Source organism: Podarcis pityusensis (assembly GCF_964106645.2).
Source record: "Podarcis pityusensis genome assembly, chromosome: 11".
Classification (NCBI taxonomy): Eukaryota; Metazoa; Chordata; class Lepidosauria; order Squamata; family Lacertidae; genus Podarcis; species Podarcis pityusensis.
The window spans coordinates 36268605-36283591 of NC_138036.1; the positions used below are offsets into that span (position 1 = coordinate 36268605).

General features: G+C 39.5%; 1 protein-coding gene across 7 annotated transcripts in view; it reads right to left on the reverse strand.

The window, feature by feature from the left end:
* ARB2A (ARB2 cotranscriptional regulator A) overlaps positions 1-14987 on the reverse strand; it is a 209202-nt gene that overhangs the window by 184384 nt on the left and 9831 nt on the right. For 6 of the 7 annotated variants that reach the window (XM_080972935.1, XM_080972938.1, XM_080972934.1 and 3 more), the window contains exons 4-5: positions 10248-10348; positions 2803-2868 (exon numbers count right to left, since the gene is read on the reverse strand). In XM_080972935.1, the coding sequence (XP_080829061.1) occupies positions 2803-2868; positions 10248-10348 (167 nt within the window). Of the gene's footprint in view, positions 1-2802; positions 2869-10247; positions 10349-11691; positions 11865-14987 lie in introns of all 7 variants that reach the window. The other variant, XM_080972940.1, reaches the window with a different exon arrangement.

A 14987-nucleotide genomic window follows, 5' to 3' on the forward strand; every position in this document is an offset into this window, starting at 1 on the left:
TTGTCAGTTTGTTTAATTTCATTTATTTCTCAGCCTTTTCTCCAAGGAGCTCAAGGCAGGGTACATAGTTCTTGCCCTATTATGAGCAAATTTTACTCTCTTTTTCTCAATAACTACTGCTACAGAACCATTTCCAATATTCTTGGGAGCATGGGCAAGAGGAAAACAAAGCTATGCATTATAAAATACTCAGTTTACATATCTAAATATGGACTAGCCATCATATGTTTACCATTCACATTTGGAATCAACCTTTACCAGCTTAATCTTAATTGCATTTGGAAACATTTCTTCAAGCCGATTTGTCTTCAAACTGCTGTAATTCATTAAATGAAGCTTTCACTAAAGGATACACATAAAAAGGTCACACCAGTGTCCAATCACACTTTATTGACAAGTCAACCTAGTATACCATTTATTTCTCATCACACTGAAAATGTACAAAGCAATTTGTATCTTGACAATTCACTGTTTATATCTGCTTCCACTTTTCCAAAAGATTACATAATTACATTTATGGTCTAGGATTTTTTTTTATTACATCAATCTATGTTAGTACTGCTCTTCGTATATAAAGCTTCCAATATTACTTTTTTGACCCAGGAGTATTAATTCATCTTAATGCATACTGACTTTTTATTGGAGAGGACTACTTTCCTACTTTGCACTCTTATTTTTACTAATTGGACATTCCTTATTACATACTTCCAAAGAAGCCTCCAGTAAAAACACAAGATCCTCGAACAATAAAATAGCATAAAACAACTCAGCTGCAGCCAATATAGTAATTTTTAAATGACCTCACTAACCCTTAATGATTTGGTGCAATGAAAACATCTCTATGCATAAAAAAATGCAACAAGGCCAACCCTAAAACCTCTCTTTTAAAATAAGTTCCATAATGTTGGTATCACTGCAAAGGCCTTGTGCTTTGTCCCTACTGATCTTACAAGTGCAAAAAAGCATGGTTTAGAATAAAGCATTCCCTGAAGATCCTCAGGCACTGAGAGGGCTATACTGTAGAGCAGGGATGTCCAAATCAAAGAGACTGCGATCTACTCACACGATTAAAATCTGGCAGTGACCTACCCCCTTTTTAAGGGAGATATGCCGTTTTTTGTGGGGGGGGTCAGTTCAATGTTGTTGAGCATCTTTTAGGGAGGAAATATTTGTTAATTTAGGGGCTTAGGTCAAATAAATAAAATATGGCGTTCATCAAGAGATCGCTAATGAGACCGTCAGCCTCGCTGCAAAAACTCAGACTTTAACTCTAGCGATCAAGAGGATGGGGCAAGGGGCTGAGGCTGGATGGAGGAGCCAGCGATCTACCATGATCTACCAAAACCTCCCTGGGATCGACCTGTTGGACACCCCTGCTGTAGAGAAAACACTCAACGAATGCAGCCCCACATAAAGTGCCCACAATAGTGGGCAGACGAATGTTCTTTGCGAAGTCAAAACTACTCTGCTCTGATTACTCTTGATTGCAAGAGTATAATCAAGTAAGTATAATCCCATCTAGATTATACTAGTGGTGAAGGGCTTCTGGGAAAGGAAATGGTGGTATTAGCTGTCTAGTCTATCTATCAGCTCTCTGCTAAGAGAAGATAATTTTGCAGTGACTGCTAATAGTCAGATAGATTGTACCAGTTGTTTATCGTTGTGCCAGAAAGTTCTTTCCAGTATCTGTTTATATTGTGTCTTGTAGCTTGTAATAAATGCCTTATTAATTCTATATTATGTAAATCCAGATTGTTGTCTTGAGGTATATTTAATAAAGCTAATTCTGGTTTGACTTCCAATTGCTGTTCTGTTAATTTTATTAATTTCTTAGAATAGCAAAACCCAGAAATGCTGGATTTTTGTACATTCCCACCACATGTGGAGATGATTACCAGATGTGGGGCAGCCCCTCCAGCAACATGGTGAGCTGCCAGGAGGGATCACTGCCAATTTTCTAGGGATTAGGTGCCACCTATATATGAATTTTCAGGTTAATTTTCTATCGCTTGCTGAAATAAACTTAAGGTGCCAACTATCTTTAAGGGATAAGATAACTGAAGAATTCAAATGTTAAAAGGTCCATGTATATATATCCCAGGATCAATCTGAAAGACAGATCCGAATGACTGATGGCCACTTTAAGCATTTGGCATCATGGAAACATTACACCTTAAGAGTATGATCTATAGCTTTCAGATCAGGCTTCAGAAGTAACATGCAACCTGGCACACATGCATAGAAAATTTGCATAATTTCTATCATCCTCCCTCCTCTCTCAGAACAAACTAGCAAGTAAAACTGAGGAAATTATGAAGGCATCTATATACACATGATCTAGTCAAGCAAACTATTTCTGTAACTTAAGTCTACACCCCAGTAGTCTGTGAATTTATTTTTTAAAATCTTTCTTTCCTATCTTTCTCCCAAGTAGTACAGGACAGCATACTCATCATTATACAATTGTATCCTCTCAACAACCCTGCAAGGCAGGTTTAACTGACACTATAATTGCCTCATGGTTACCCAAGAAGTTTCAAAACCAATTCAAACCTGAGTTGTTGTTTTTATATTTAAAAAAACCACCAAAAAGCCCATCTAGATTTCTTCAGTATAGGCCTATCTACATCACACAAGTTAATAACAAAACAGAATGTGTCTGAACTGTTCCTAATGCACACACATTATATTTACAACTCACAGCATAGGAAAAACTATGAAATAAAATAAATTATAATTCCTCAGACTGTATTATTGCTATTTCCCAAGATGCTGAAAAAAATCAGGGTATATTTAACTTACCGGTATGTATACTTTTTTCAAATGGCATTCTTCTTCCAGTAGTTCATATACATATTTGGTGATGATCTACAAGAGAACACAGTCATATAATGCTCATATAAATTGCTCTTTCAAAAATTACAAATTTAAAATGACAGAAAGCTTGCTTCCCTATGCAAAATATATGTTTTTGTCTAGACATAGAATATAACTTTCTGGGATTTCACATTGTGTTGTTGTGTAAATTATTAGCTTGGAAATTAATGATAAAGACCATTTCATATATAATACATACCCAGAGATACAAGAATAGCATTTGCTAAAAACTACTTTCAAATCAGCTTCAATAAGGAACTCTCCTAAAACAATCTCCCTTTGTCACTGCACATCCAGTTCATGAGCCACACTGACAGCAGATCTTTATTCACCCTTTATTCACTGAACAGAGAAGGAACAGGTCAAAGGTGGCCTAAACAGAAAAAGAGATCTACCCTGCCTTCTCTTGGTGGAAGGGGGAGAATGACTGACTTTGTATTTTCTGAGGGGAGCACAAGATGAAGTTAAACAAGTTCTTTTGAAGATTTGTTAAGAAGTTTGCTTCGGTCACAAATATCCAAATTTACAGAACAGATATGATACTTCATATTATAAGCTAATACTGCATTTCAAAAAACAACAAACTGAAAAAGTATAAGATGAATATTGTAGATGACTAACTCCTGAATTAGTTTGAGCACTACCTTGAGAGACTGTAAGCAAATGCAGAAGATAAAAAATGCTCCAATATGCATATTACTAGATTTTGATCATGGAAACAGAAGCTAGCAAATGAAGTTCAAGAAATCCACTTTGGCTACCTTTTTAAGCACATTTTATTAGAATTGTTCCATTAAAATTACTGAGAATCACACCTAAGAAGCCCAGGTTCAGCTTTTATATGCAAGATGTACAGAACAAAACTGAATTCCCAGATAATATCTATAATATACTCAGTATAGGATTCCAAATGCCTTAAATGGAGATCTCTTAAATCTAGGTTACTAAATCTAATTATTACATAGATAAGGTCCTTAATCTATGGAGGAAAATACAGTGAAAGCATTATGGACCAGTGAAAACCGTAAGAATTTCTTTTAAAAAAACCCCACTTACTTTAAATTTGCAAAGGGAACCTAAACAAATCAAGTTCCCAAGTAATTACAATTGAAAATTAAATCAAGGGCATCAAATCCGAACACAGTACACTCCTCAGGTGTTATACCAAAACAGCTGAACTTTTAAAGCACTATCATTTGAAAAAGAAAAGAAAAAGATTAGATTTTCCTAGCACCAGCTCACAAGCCCCAATTATTATTATTATTTTCATTTATGAATCACATTCCATGAGTAATTTACAATATCCTGAAGCAATTTGCGATACCGCTGTCCCAATGGGGGTGGCCAAGTAAACTAGTGGGCTAAGTTCCAGATCAAGGTGACAAATTGCTACCCTACAGACATTTCTACACACATTTCTTTGAAGAAAAAAATGCATGTTCAGGATTACAGCCCAAGAATATATAACAAGCCATTGTTACCTTTTGCAAATAATTGATGCAAATTAGATTGCAAAAGCTTCACAGTATTAGTAGACAGATCAGTCTTTCAGTCTCTACAGCAAATCTGAACAAGAATTTGACTGTGAGCAGTGAGTTGATTTAAGACATGTTTATCCCAAAGCAGCATGTTAGAAACATGCAACCGATGTAATTTTACCCCTAGGGCCTAACTGTTTATGGTTCACTGAAATCATCTTTCACTTTCTGGGAACGGCAAAGCAGTTATATTTCTACAGTTTCATAAGTTGAGAGTGAAGAGTCACTGAAGCGAACACAACAATAATAAAGCGCTCAAAATAATGTTTGTGGAAACTGCACACAAAATGGTATCTACCTTGTGGTGGAAGAAAAAAAAACAGTTCTGGTTGCCTCACCTCAAATGGGATATTGTGGAGTTAGAAAAGGTTTAGAAAAGGCTACCCAAATAATAAAGGGGATGGAGCAACTCCTCTCTGATGAAAGGCTGCAGCATTTGGGACTTTTTAGTTTAGAGAAAAGGTGAGTAAGAGGTGACATGACAGAAACTTATAAAATTATGCATGGCATGGAGAAAGGGGACAGTGAAAAGTTTTTCTCCCTCTTAAAACACTAGAATTTGTGAACCTATAATGAAGCTGAATTTTGAAAGATTCAGGAGAGATAAAATAATAAAACTACGACAGCGCATAGTTAAACTACAGAACTAGTTTCTGCAGGAAGCAGTGGTGTCCACCAACTTGGAAGATTTTAAAAAAGGGTTAGACACATTCACAGAGGCTATCAATGGCTACTAGCCATGATAGCTATAGCCTACATCCATTGTCAGAGGTGGTATGCCTCTAAATGCTAATTGCTTGGAATTATAGGTGAACTATTGCACTCATATCCTGCTTGCAGGTTCCCCATAGGCATCAGGTTTGCCACTGTCAGAACATGATGCTGTGCTAGAGGGGCCACTGGCCTGATCTAAGAAGTCACTTCAGTGCTGCTAATGCAACAAAAACAATGCAGGGGGCAGCAGTTACAAGCTACTGGTCTCTGCAGCCACAGCAGGTGATGTGATTCTCCAGCGGTTTGAATTCACCCCTGGAGGTGCACTCCACTGTCTCCCAAGACAGAAGGATGCAAACTCTAACTCTATCCTAAAGGATCAAAACAAGTTAAAAGAACAACTTCACCAACACAGAATAAACCATTCATCAAATTCACTGAGGTTTATCCACCCTCTCCTGCCATAAGCCTGACACCCAAAGGTCAGCTAAAACGCATAGTGTTGAATCCGAAGTACCATTACGTCACTGTCCTGTCAGTGGAAGGATTTCCTCTAATACAATGGGAATTCTGCCCTCTTCCTTTCCCACACACCCTAAGCATCTTATAGGGGTTCCAGCAATGCTTTGGAGCAGATGCGGGGAGTGTGTGGTGCACCTATAGGGAAAGGTGAGGGGGGAGTCCTGTTGCACATGCTGAAATCCTTGCACTAGTTGAATACTGTTGAAAGGTACCCTGCACAATTAGGCAGCAGCCACCTCTGCTATCCAAGTCTGATATATAGATGTTATAATTTAGAGAACTTTCTATGGATCTAAGAGATTTTAATTAGGCATGTGATCTGTACAGTATGTTAGAAGTAAACTGCTTTGAGCCCCTAATGTGGTCATTAACCCAATTAGATTTAAAGCTTCAGCATGATATAGACTATAATAATAAAATACTTAAGTATTTTCTCCTTTGGGAAGAGGGGTGGGACCTAAACTGAATGTAGCAGAAGCAGTACAGGTATAAACACAAATATGCTTTTTCAATGCTTAAAAACAAAACAAATGAATTTATGGCATACAACTGTCAACTCGTTATTTTTTCTACTTTACTCTGTCAGTGTGTGGTACTTGGCAAAAATGCAGAATGAATATCATTAGACTGCCCTGCGCCAGTCTCAAGTGGTAAAGCTGACCTAAGGCTTGATACTGCTGTTGCTGTATGCTTGGGTTGAATGAGCTTTATTTTGACTCTGAAATGACAAACCTGCCAGTAAGTAACAAGAAGAGATGCTAAAGAAGCTTTTGACATACAACACTTGGACTCAGTCTTACTATGCACTGTGGCCAATGAAAATCTATCCTAAAATACCTTAAAATATGGTTTAACATAGGCTTTTATCGACTAATCATAGATAATGTTATCTATGGTTTGTCCAGGTTCAAACAACATAGCATTCTGCAGTTACTGTAATCTAAAATGGAAGCAAAACTTTTGAAACTCTTCTTTGTGACAACACCAAAGGCGGAGGGCAGACCCTACAAGTGTCCCTATTTTCCAGGGCCAGTCTTGTTTTTACAGAAGCCATCCCAGTTTCTGATTTGATCCCACTTTTCCTTAGGACATCACCTATTTTCATCAGAGAAGTGTTGGTGGGTATGGGAGGGAAGGCTCACTGCAGCTCATTCTTCTAACACAAAACTATGGGTTTGTATTACATTCAAACCTTTCCTGTGTACTATCATTGAGATTGCCATACGTTCCCTCATGCCATTTTAATCTCACTGGCCGCTGTTTTGTTGAGTCAGTGAAATATAAAGCATGGTGATGCTAGGATATCCCTGGCCTAGAGTGGGGAGAAAAGCTGAAATGGGGATGCTTCTTTTCAGTGACAGTCTCTTGTTTTTCCTAATGTGTAGTTCTACCCTCAACCATCTCACTCAAGGTGATCAAAAATGCTCTCATCTTACAAGCAGTACTATCAAGATATTTTATGCAAACATATTCTACAATATCATCTTAATTGGATCCAGTATATTTTATTTCTGCCAGGCCTCCTTATATAGTAACTATTTTGAAAAAATAAACGTCAAACAGTACAAGAACCCTAGCAGAGCTTTGGGTAGCCAAACTCAAGCACACTCTTTCCTTCCAACCACTCCGTCACCCCCATTCCACAGCTAGCTCTGTACCATCTGCAGCCAGATGCCTCTGCTCCGAGGCAATCCTAGAGCTATGTAAGCTTCAGCTGCCGCTACAGCAATAGTGCCTTATTTAAATTGTTAATTTTTTAGCAAGCTACTAAATTATGCTGAATAATACATAACAGAGTTTGAAACCTGTAGTTTTGAAAATCTTATAGCTCACTCACATGCTAACAAATTTAATGAGATAAACAAGAGGCACATCCATACTCCAAAGCTAAGTTTAGTACCTCATCTCAGACACCCATTGTAAACAATACACTTGAGTCTAGCATCCCAGAGGCACAACAATATTTTAAAAAGCAAGGTATTATGCATCTTGAATGTAAATGTTACTGTCCATTCTTCTGAAAAATATACCTCCATCTGTGCTTTCTTGGCATGTTTCCCTGGAAGCAGGAGAGAAATACTTGGCACTGATTAATGTCATTATGCCATTTTAAGTTATATATATGCTTCTGCTTGTGGACTAATTTTCATTCTCCCCACCTTGCTTCCCCTCTCTTTTAAGATAGTTACAATTTAAACTATTTAATGTTTCTTGGCATCTCAGTTAATAGTCTTTACTGGATACTAAAATGAAATCACAGGGCATCCTATTATAGTCACGATCTTAAGTCCCAAACATGCCATTGAAGAGGGAACACGTGTCTGCCAATGCCTTTCTAGTGCACACAAGAGGACCCAAACTGACTGAAACAACTGGAGACTTTTCTTTCTGCTCTATGTGCTCCAAGCAGGTCCTCCTTGCTCTCTGGCCTGTGCATAAGGTTTAAACGTGCCCCCTATCTCCTCTGATTGGACATCCTCCTTTCACTTCTCAATAGCAATTCAGACAAGGGGAGGCATGGGGGCCAGCATGGCACAGATCCTCATGATTCCTAAAAGGCATGTCCTCCAAACCATCATCAAATTAAAGCTGACATTGCTTTCTGTGAATTGCACTAGATAAAAACCATTTTCAGTGCTTCCCAGAACGCCACAACAGAAAAACATGGATCCAGCGCGCAGATCCTCATGATTGTTAAAAGGAATTCCCTGAAAACAACCATCAAATAACTGATCACTGTGTCCATACAGATAAAGATGCATGAGACTGTGTGCCTGAGTTCCATGTTTTTATGCCATAACAGGTCCAGTAAGCACCAGATTGATGTACAGTGGTACCTCAGGTTAAGTACTTAATTCATTCCAGAGGTCCTGAAACTGTTCTTAACCTGAAGCACCACTTTAGCTAATGGGGCCTCCTGCTGCCACTGCGCCCCCAGAGCACGGTTTCTGTTCTCATCCTGAAGCAAAGTTCTTAACCTGAAGCACTATTTCTGGGTTAGCGGAGTCTGTAACCTGAAGCATATGTAACCTGAAGCGTATGTAACTTGAGGTACCACTGTAATCCTGACTGCTAATAATCCAAGCTTCTCATATAACCACTTCTAGATGCACTATTTTCAGAGATTCTACAATACTGCAGAATGTTAACATATTGAAGATTGTAAGCCCAACTGAGCAGCAGTATAGGGCTGCCATACATCCGGAATTTCCAGCACATAGCTGGAAATTCAACGTCCAGGCAGAAATCGCTGAAATGTATTTTTCATTAAAAATAGCTCAAAAACTTTTTTGTCAAGACTTTCCTTTTTGAAACCCTAAATAATACTTTAATACTATTAAAATCAGTGTTCTAACCCCTTGCCTAATGTATTCAAACATTTCATGTATGCTTTTTAACAAACACAGCACACTAAATAAAGGCCTCTGCTAGTCCTCTCAAATTTTGGATGAAACCGCAAAAGCAAATGTAAGCAGAGAATACACAGACACATAAAGGTTAAGAAGTTTCAAAACATCATTCATGAGACATGAGATCAAACCAAGGAAAAACAAAACAAATCAAATCAGAAACTTGGCAACATCTTGCTATCCTGGATCTTGAACTATAGGTTTTCTTGCTACACCTTTTGTATAGCAGGAAGTCTGATACATTTTAAAAAATAAAATAATAAAAAAGACAAAATGAAAGTTAGTTTTTTTTGAAAATCCTAAGATAATACTACCTGTATAACATGTTGCTCAAAATAGAGCAAATGCTGTGTTATAAAAATCTGAGGTTAATTATGTATTAATTATGTTAATTATGTAACTACACAAAGCAAGCAGCATGCTATCCAAGATGAATTAAATTTTGAACAGAAAAAATAAATTATGAAAATATAATCAGTTCACAAGAAAACTTAGTATTCAATGATTATGGTATCTGTTTACTGTTCATTTGTTTGGAATTCTACACAAAGAAGACTTAGGAATAGCTGCAAGGTATCATACTGAAATGGACAACTCCACCTTATACATACTTGTAGGTATCTTGTTGCAGGCACAGGGCAAGCGTTCCTAAAGGACAATCAATAAAGGACAGGACACCTTTTCTTGCTTATCACATATACTCAGCTAGGTAACTGCCCATACCACATTGTATGGTTGCTACACATTTAGAGCAGGACAGCTATGTTCCCGATGGGTCAGTTTACCTCTGCTTACAAGGCCATTTATTTCCATCATTTCCTTCAATTTAAAATGCAGTGGAACCTCAGTTCCTGAACACCTCCGTTGTGGTATGTTTCGGTTTTCGAACGCCCAAAACCTGGAAATAAATGCTTCCATTTTCAAACGTTTTTCAGAACCTGAACATGCGACACGGCTTCTACTGAGTGCAAGAAGCTCTGGCAACCAAGGGGAAGCTGCGGCTTGGTTTTTGAATGTTTCAGAAGCCGAACGGGCTTCCAGAACAGATTTCATTTGAGAACCAAGGTACCACTGTACTGAACTTTCCCCTCTCACTCATTTAACCAAGTACAATGTTAATATGCTACACAACAAATATAAACACAAACGTATACACAGCTATATACTGCTTGTATATAATATATACCTCTCCAAGAGCTTCATAGCGCTTTTGGTTCCATCTGTGCAAATCTTCACGGTAGTTAAAAACAAATGGCTCTCCCGTTTTTATATGTCTTAACTGTCCCTCTACAAAAGAAACAATATTAGATTCAGAACATGAGCTTTATAAGTGGAGAGAATAGTTCACTGTGGAAAAATAAAACTGTTCACTGTGCAGAAGTATTCATGGGTTGAATGCTGAAAACCATGAGCAAAAAGACTTCCCCATCTCCTCCTCTTCTAGAAAAGCCACTCCTGATAACTAGAGGATCTTTCAGAAGGACCTGGGATGGGACATGAGTGAGTGCTGGGCAAAGGGTAATCAGGAAAATCTGACAAAACCACCTTGCAGAAGGGTCGAGAAGCTGAGGAGGGTACAGGAAATTCCCTACAGTGAGCATACTTCCAATTCTCAGAATCTAATTCTATGAGGACATTCAAAGAACATGGGCAATACTATAATAAGCACACATTTCTAGATCAGATTCACAGCAGGTATAGGAAGACCCAGAGAAAATGAAATGCTTTACAAAAAAACCCCAGCATTTATTTTTCAGTGCTCCTACATATTTGACCGAAGCTGAATTTCACATATAAGATTTGATAATTAAGGAAGCCACCCTAATCCAAATCTGAATAGCATGTACCATGCTAATATTGAACACTGTGGATCTCAGACGATAGGGCAATGTTCACAATGCTATTGTATCAATTAGCAATGTGTATAGCTTATACTAATGTTTTCCTACATCTTTGTATCTTAAAAAATGTGTAAAGCAGCTAGACAAAAAAGTAACTTAACTGACACATTGCATTTAAATGGAAAAACAAGTACAGGTGAAATCTAAGCAGTCTCAAAATATGGGAATACTATAATTACATTAACTTTGGGCAAACCATAACTATTTTCATGCATTACTGTTCTCTTCAGATGGTACCTAATTACTGATAATATCAAAGTAGGTTAATACATGACAAGATAAGTTCAAAGATCAAAGGAAATGCAAAAATAGTAGAGAGCAGAAATGCTAGAAACTGCCAAATGTTTTCTCTGAAAAACATTTTAGTCACAATGAAATTTGAAAGAAAAAAGATTATTAAAAGAGTATCTAAGACTTATTACTCCAAATCCTGAAAGATCTGAATGTAAAAGCAGGGTTTAAATTACTAGAAATTATCTTAATGGGAAAGATAAAGGTTAATTATTTTTTTCTTTGCCCCAGCAAAGACAGTTTTGTACATGAAAGTCTTTTTTATTATTTGCTTGGAAAAGTCTTGAAGCCTCAAAATAAGTGAGAACTTTGTGTTATCTGCAGTATCTCTGCCTGTGAATATACTAATTACTAGCGTGAATAGAGAGAAATCAAAGTAGTTTTCTTTCTCAGCACTGTCATTACCTCAGTTTCAGTGTACTTTTCCCAATTACTAACCTCCAGGGGGAATGATCCTCCCCAACTTCATATCCAATATCTCAGGTCACATTATCCCTTTCTTCATGGCATATCATACTCTATGCTTCGTCCAAGGCTTCTAATTTTTTTAATTCTACACTCAGTTTCTATGCTCATTTTTAAGGCTGGTTATTGGTGAAGTGCCTCTCTCCCTAAGGAAATCACAGCATATTGTCTAGTAAGAATTGTAGTGTATTTTCGAGTTCTCTTAAGTGTCACTGAAACATCACTTACTAAAATTTCATTATTGCTTTGCAAATCAGAATAAGACACACCCCTTTCCTTCAAATACAGAAACATAATCAATAGTCAAAATGCATTAGTGCACACATGAAAAATTCCAGCCAAACATGCCAATTTGATGGCAGTGGGAACAGGGATGTGTTCACTTGTCCTTAACAATTCTACTCAAAGTCTATATCATACATTCATATTCAGATTTCAAGTCATCTTAGCAATCAGACCTACACTATTAAATGTGCACTCTAGAAAGGAAACAGTAGAGATTGTACTGCTCTAAAAATAAGAAGCTGAAAAGTAAAAGTTGAACCACTCCTTTCAAATAGCATCACTTTCATGACACTTTTGGTTTCTAAGTACCTTCCTATGAAAGTCATCAGGGTATTAAAAAGCTAAGTGTTGCATAAATGACTACATTTAAAGAAAAGCTTTTCCCCATAAAATTGGAAGGTATGAGACAATATTAAGAAGATCAAGGTTTTGGGTTGTTTTCTTATTCAGAATATAGGAACTACTTCATGTCAAGAGTAATACACATCTTTCAGTATGCTGTCTTTTACAAGCCACATGTTTTAGGGCCAGAAAACCCCCCACGTGTTATGGTTGTAGACAGCCTTTAGTTCTATGACTTATCAGGACACTCAACTCAGTGATAGTCAGCTGGATAGCAATGGTTATGACAGATTTCTATTTCACATGTAGCATTAAGATTTCTAGGGAGAAAGCTACAGCTCTCTTGTCAGATTTCTGCTTTGCAATATCCCCCAAGGATATCAAGACATGTGCTTTATACAAGGCTGCTTATGGAAGGTGTAGAAGCTTCAGCTGGTATGGCCTAACCCCAGAAAGAATTGGATTTGTGGGTGTACATCAATAGTCCATTTTTACACTTCCTGTTGTTATCTGACTACAACTCAAAATACAAATTTTGCACCTGAATGGCATGGAATTTACTTAACTTACATACTGCACATTTCCTATGCTTCCTCCCTTCCACTTTGGATCCTCATACAAAGTGCTCCATATATTTGCTGCTTATAGAAGCTCAGGGCCAAACTATGTTACATTAAAAACATTTTTAACTACTATCTTAGAATAGGCTAACTCTCTCCCTTTACAAAAAGCAGCTGCACACACATACCACCTGGATGTGGACTACTTGGAAAAGTAATTTAAACCCTCCCCAAAGGTACTTCCTTGCTGGCTTTCAATGACAGATAAAGCTAATACTGCATAGTGGAATCTTATTATATTTACGATGAAATGACCTAGTGGGTTCCACAGCAATTATTTCCTAGTAAATGTGTATAGCATTTCAGCCTTCCTCTTGGAACTTGCTTACTGCATCAAATCTCAAGTCCTGAAACAGACGCAATACCAGAGATTAAAAATAAACATATACAGAGGTGCTTTTAAACTAGCTTAAGGACAGAACAGGACAGGCTTAAGGCAGGCCCCTTTGGTATACATAGCCTTAGAAGTTTGCAGTGTTTCCTAGTATGGTAGGGGCTTTTTCTGCCAAGTATGGTAGGGGCTTTTTCTGCCAAGGCCAGAGCTTCAGAGGCTTACCCTTTTAGGGCTTGTCTGAGACTTTAGTCTCCTAATTACCGTATTTTTCGCTCTATTGGACGCACCGGACCACAGGACGCACCTAGTTTTTAGAGGGGGAAATCAAGGGAAAAAATATTATTCCACCCCCCCAGCCCCAAAGAGCAAGGGACAGGCTGCGTGCAGCCTGTCCGCTTCTCCCAGGGCTTCTCGGGGCTTCCCCCGCAGCCCCAAAGAGCAAAGAAGCCAAGACAGCAAGCGGGATCCATAGCCGCTCAACCTCTCCAGCCAGGAGCTAAACCTCTCCAGCGCAGCTAAAGAAGAAGACAAGGCAGCGAGCGCGATCCATCCCGCTCACTGCCTTGGCTTCCTCTTTAGCCTTAAGCAGCATCTTTAGCCTTGCGCAACGGGATGGATCGTGCCCGCTGTCCACCGGGGCTGGACTAGATGACTCCTGGGGTTCCCTTCCAACCCTGCAATTCTATGACCTTGGAAGGTGTTGGGGGTCTCCACCACAAGAGGCTTTTAAGCAGCAGTTGGGGGACCATCTGCCTGGCATTCTTTAGCTGTAATTCCTACATTGTGAGGGGGCTGAGCTAGATGACCCTCAGGTGGCCCTCCCAACTCTATACAGTCCTACACATCTGCGGCAGGAGATCCACAGCCACTTCACACAATGCCCTCTCCCAATTTTCATTGGAGAGACATGTGGCTTCAGTGTCTAGGTAGATACCCCCCTACCTGCCACTCTCCCCCCACCCCACTTAAGCCGAGGGAATTCCTGCCCAGAGAAGCTCCCAGGTGAGGCAAGGGTTAAGATGAGAAAGGACGAAAAAAGAAAAAGAGGTAGAGATAGAGAGATTTTTTAAAAGTTGGCTTCTTTAGCCTTGCACAGCCTCCCACGACTGGAGAGGTGAAAGGCTAAGGAGGAAGCCCGGGCAGCGAGGGGATGGATCGCGCTCGCTACCCGGGTTTCCTCTTTAGCCTTGCTCAGCCTCCCACGGCTGGAGAGGTGCACAAAGCTAAAGAGGAAGGGCAGCTGGAGAGATTGCGCAAGGCTAAGGAGGAAGCCCGGGCAGTGAGGGGATGGATCGCGCTCGCTGCCCGGGCTTCGTCTTTAGCCTTGCTCAGCCTCCCATGGCTGGAGAGGCGCGCAAAGCTAAAGAGGAAGCCCGGGCAGCCAGCGGGATGGATCGCGCTCGCTGCCCGGGCTTCCTCTTTAGCCTTGCGCAGCCTCCCGCGGCTGGAGAGGCGCGCAGGGCTAAGGAGGAAGCCCGGGCAGCGAGGGGATGGATCGTGCTCGCTGCCTGGGCTTCCTCTTTAGCCTTGCTCAGCCTCCCGCGGCTGGAGAGGCGCGCAGGGCTAAGGAGGAAGCCCAGGCAGCGAGTGGGATGGATCGCGCTCGCTGCCCGGGCTTCGTCTTTAGCCTTGCTCAGCCTCCCACGGCTGGAGAGGCGCACAAAGCTAAAGAGGAAGCCCGGGCAGCC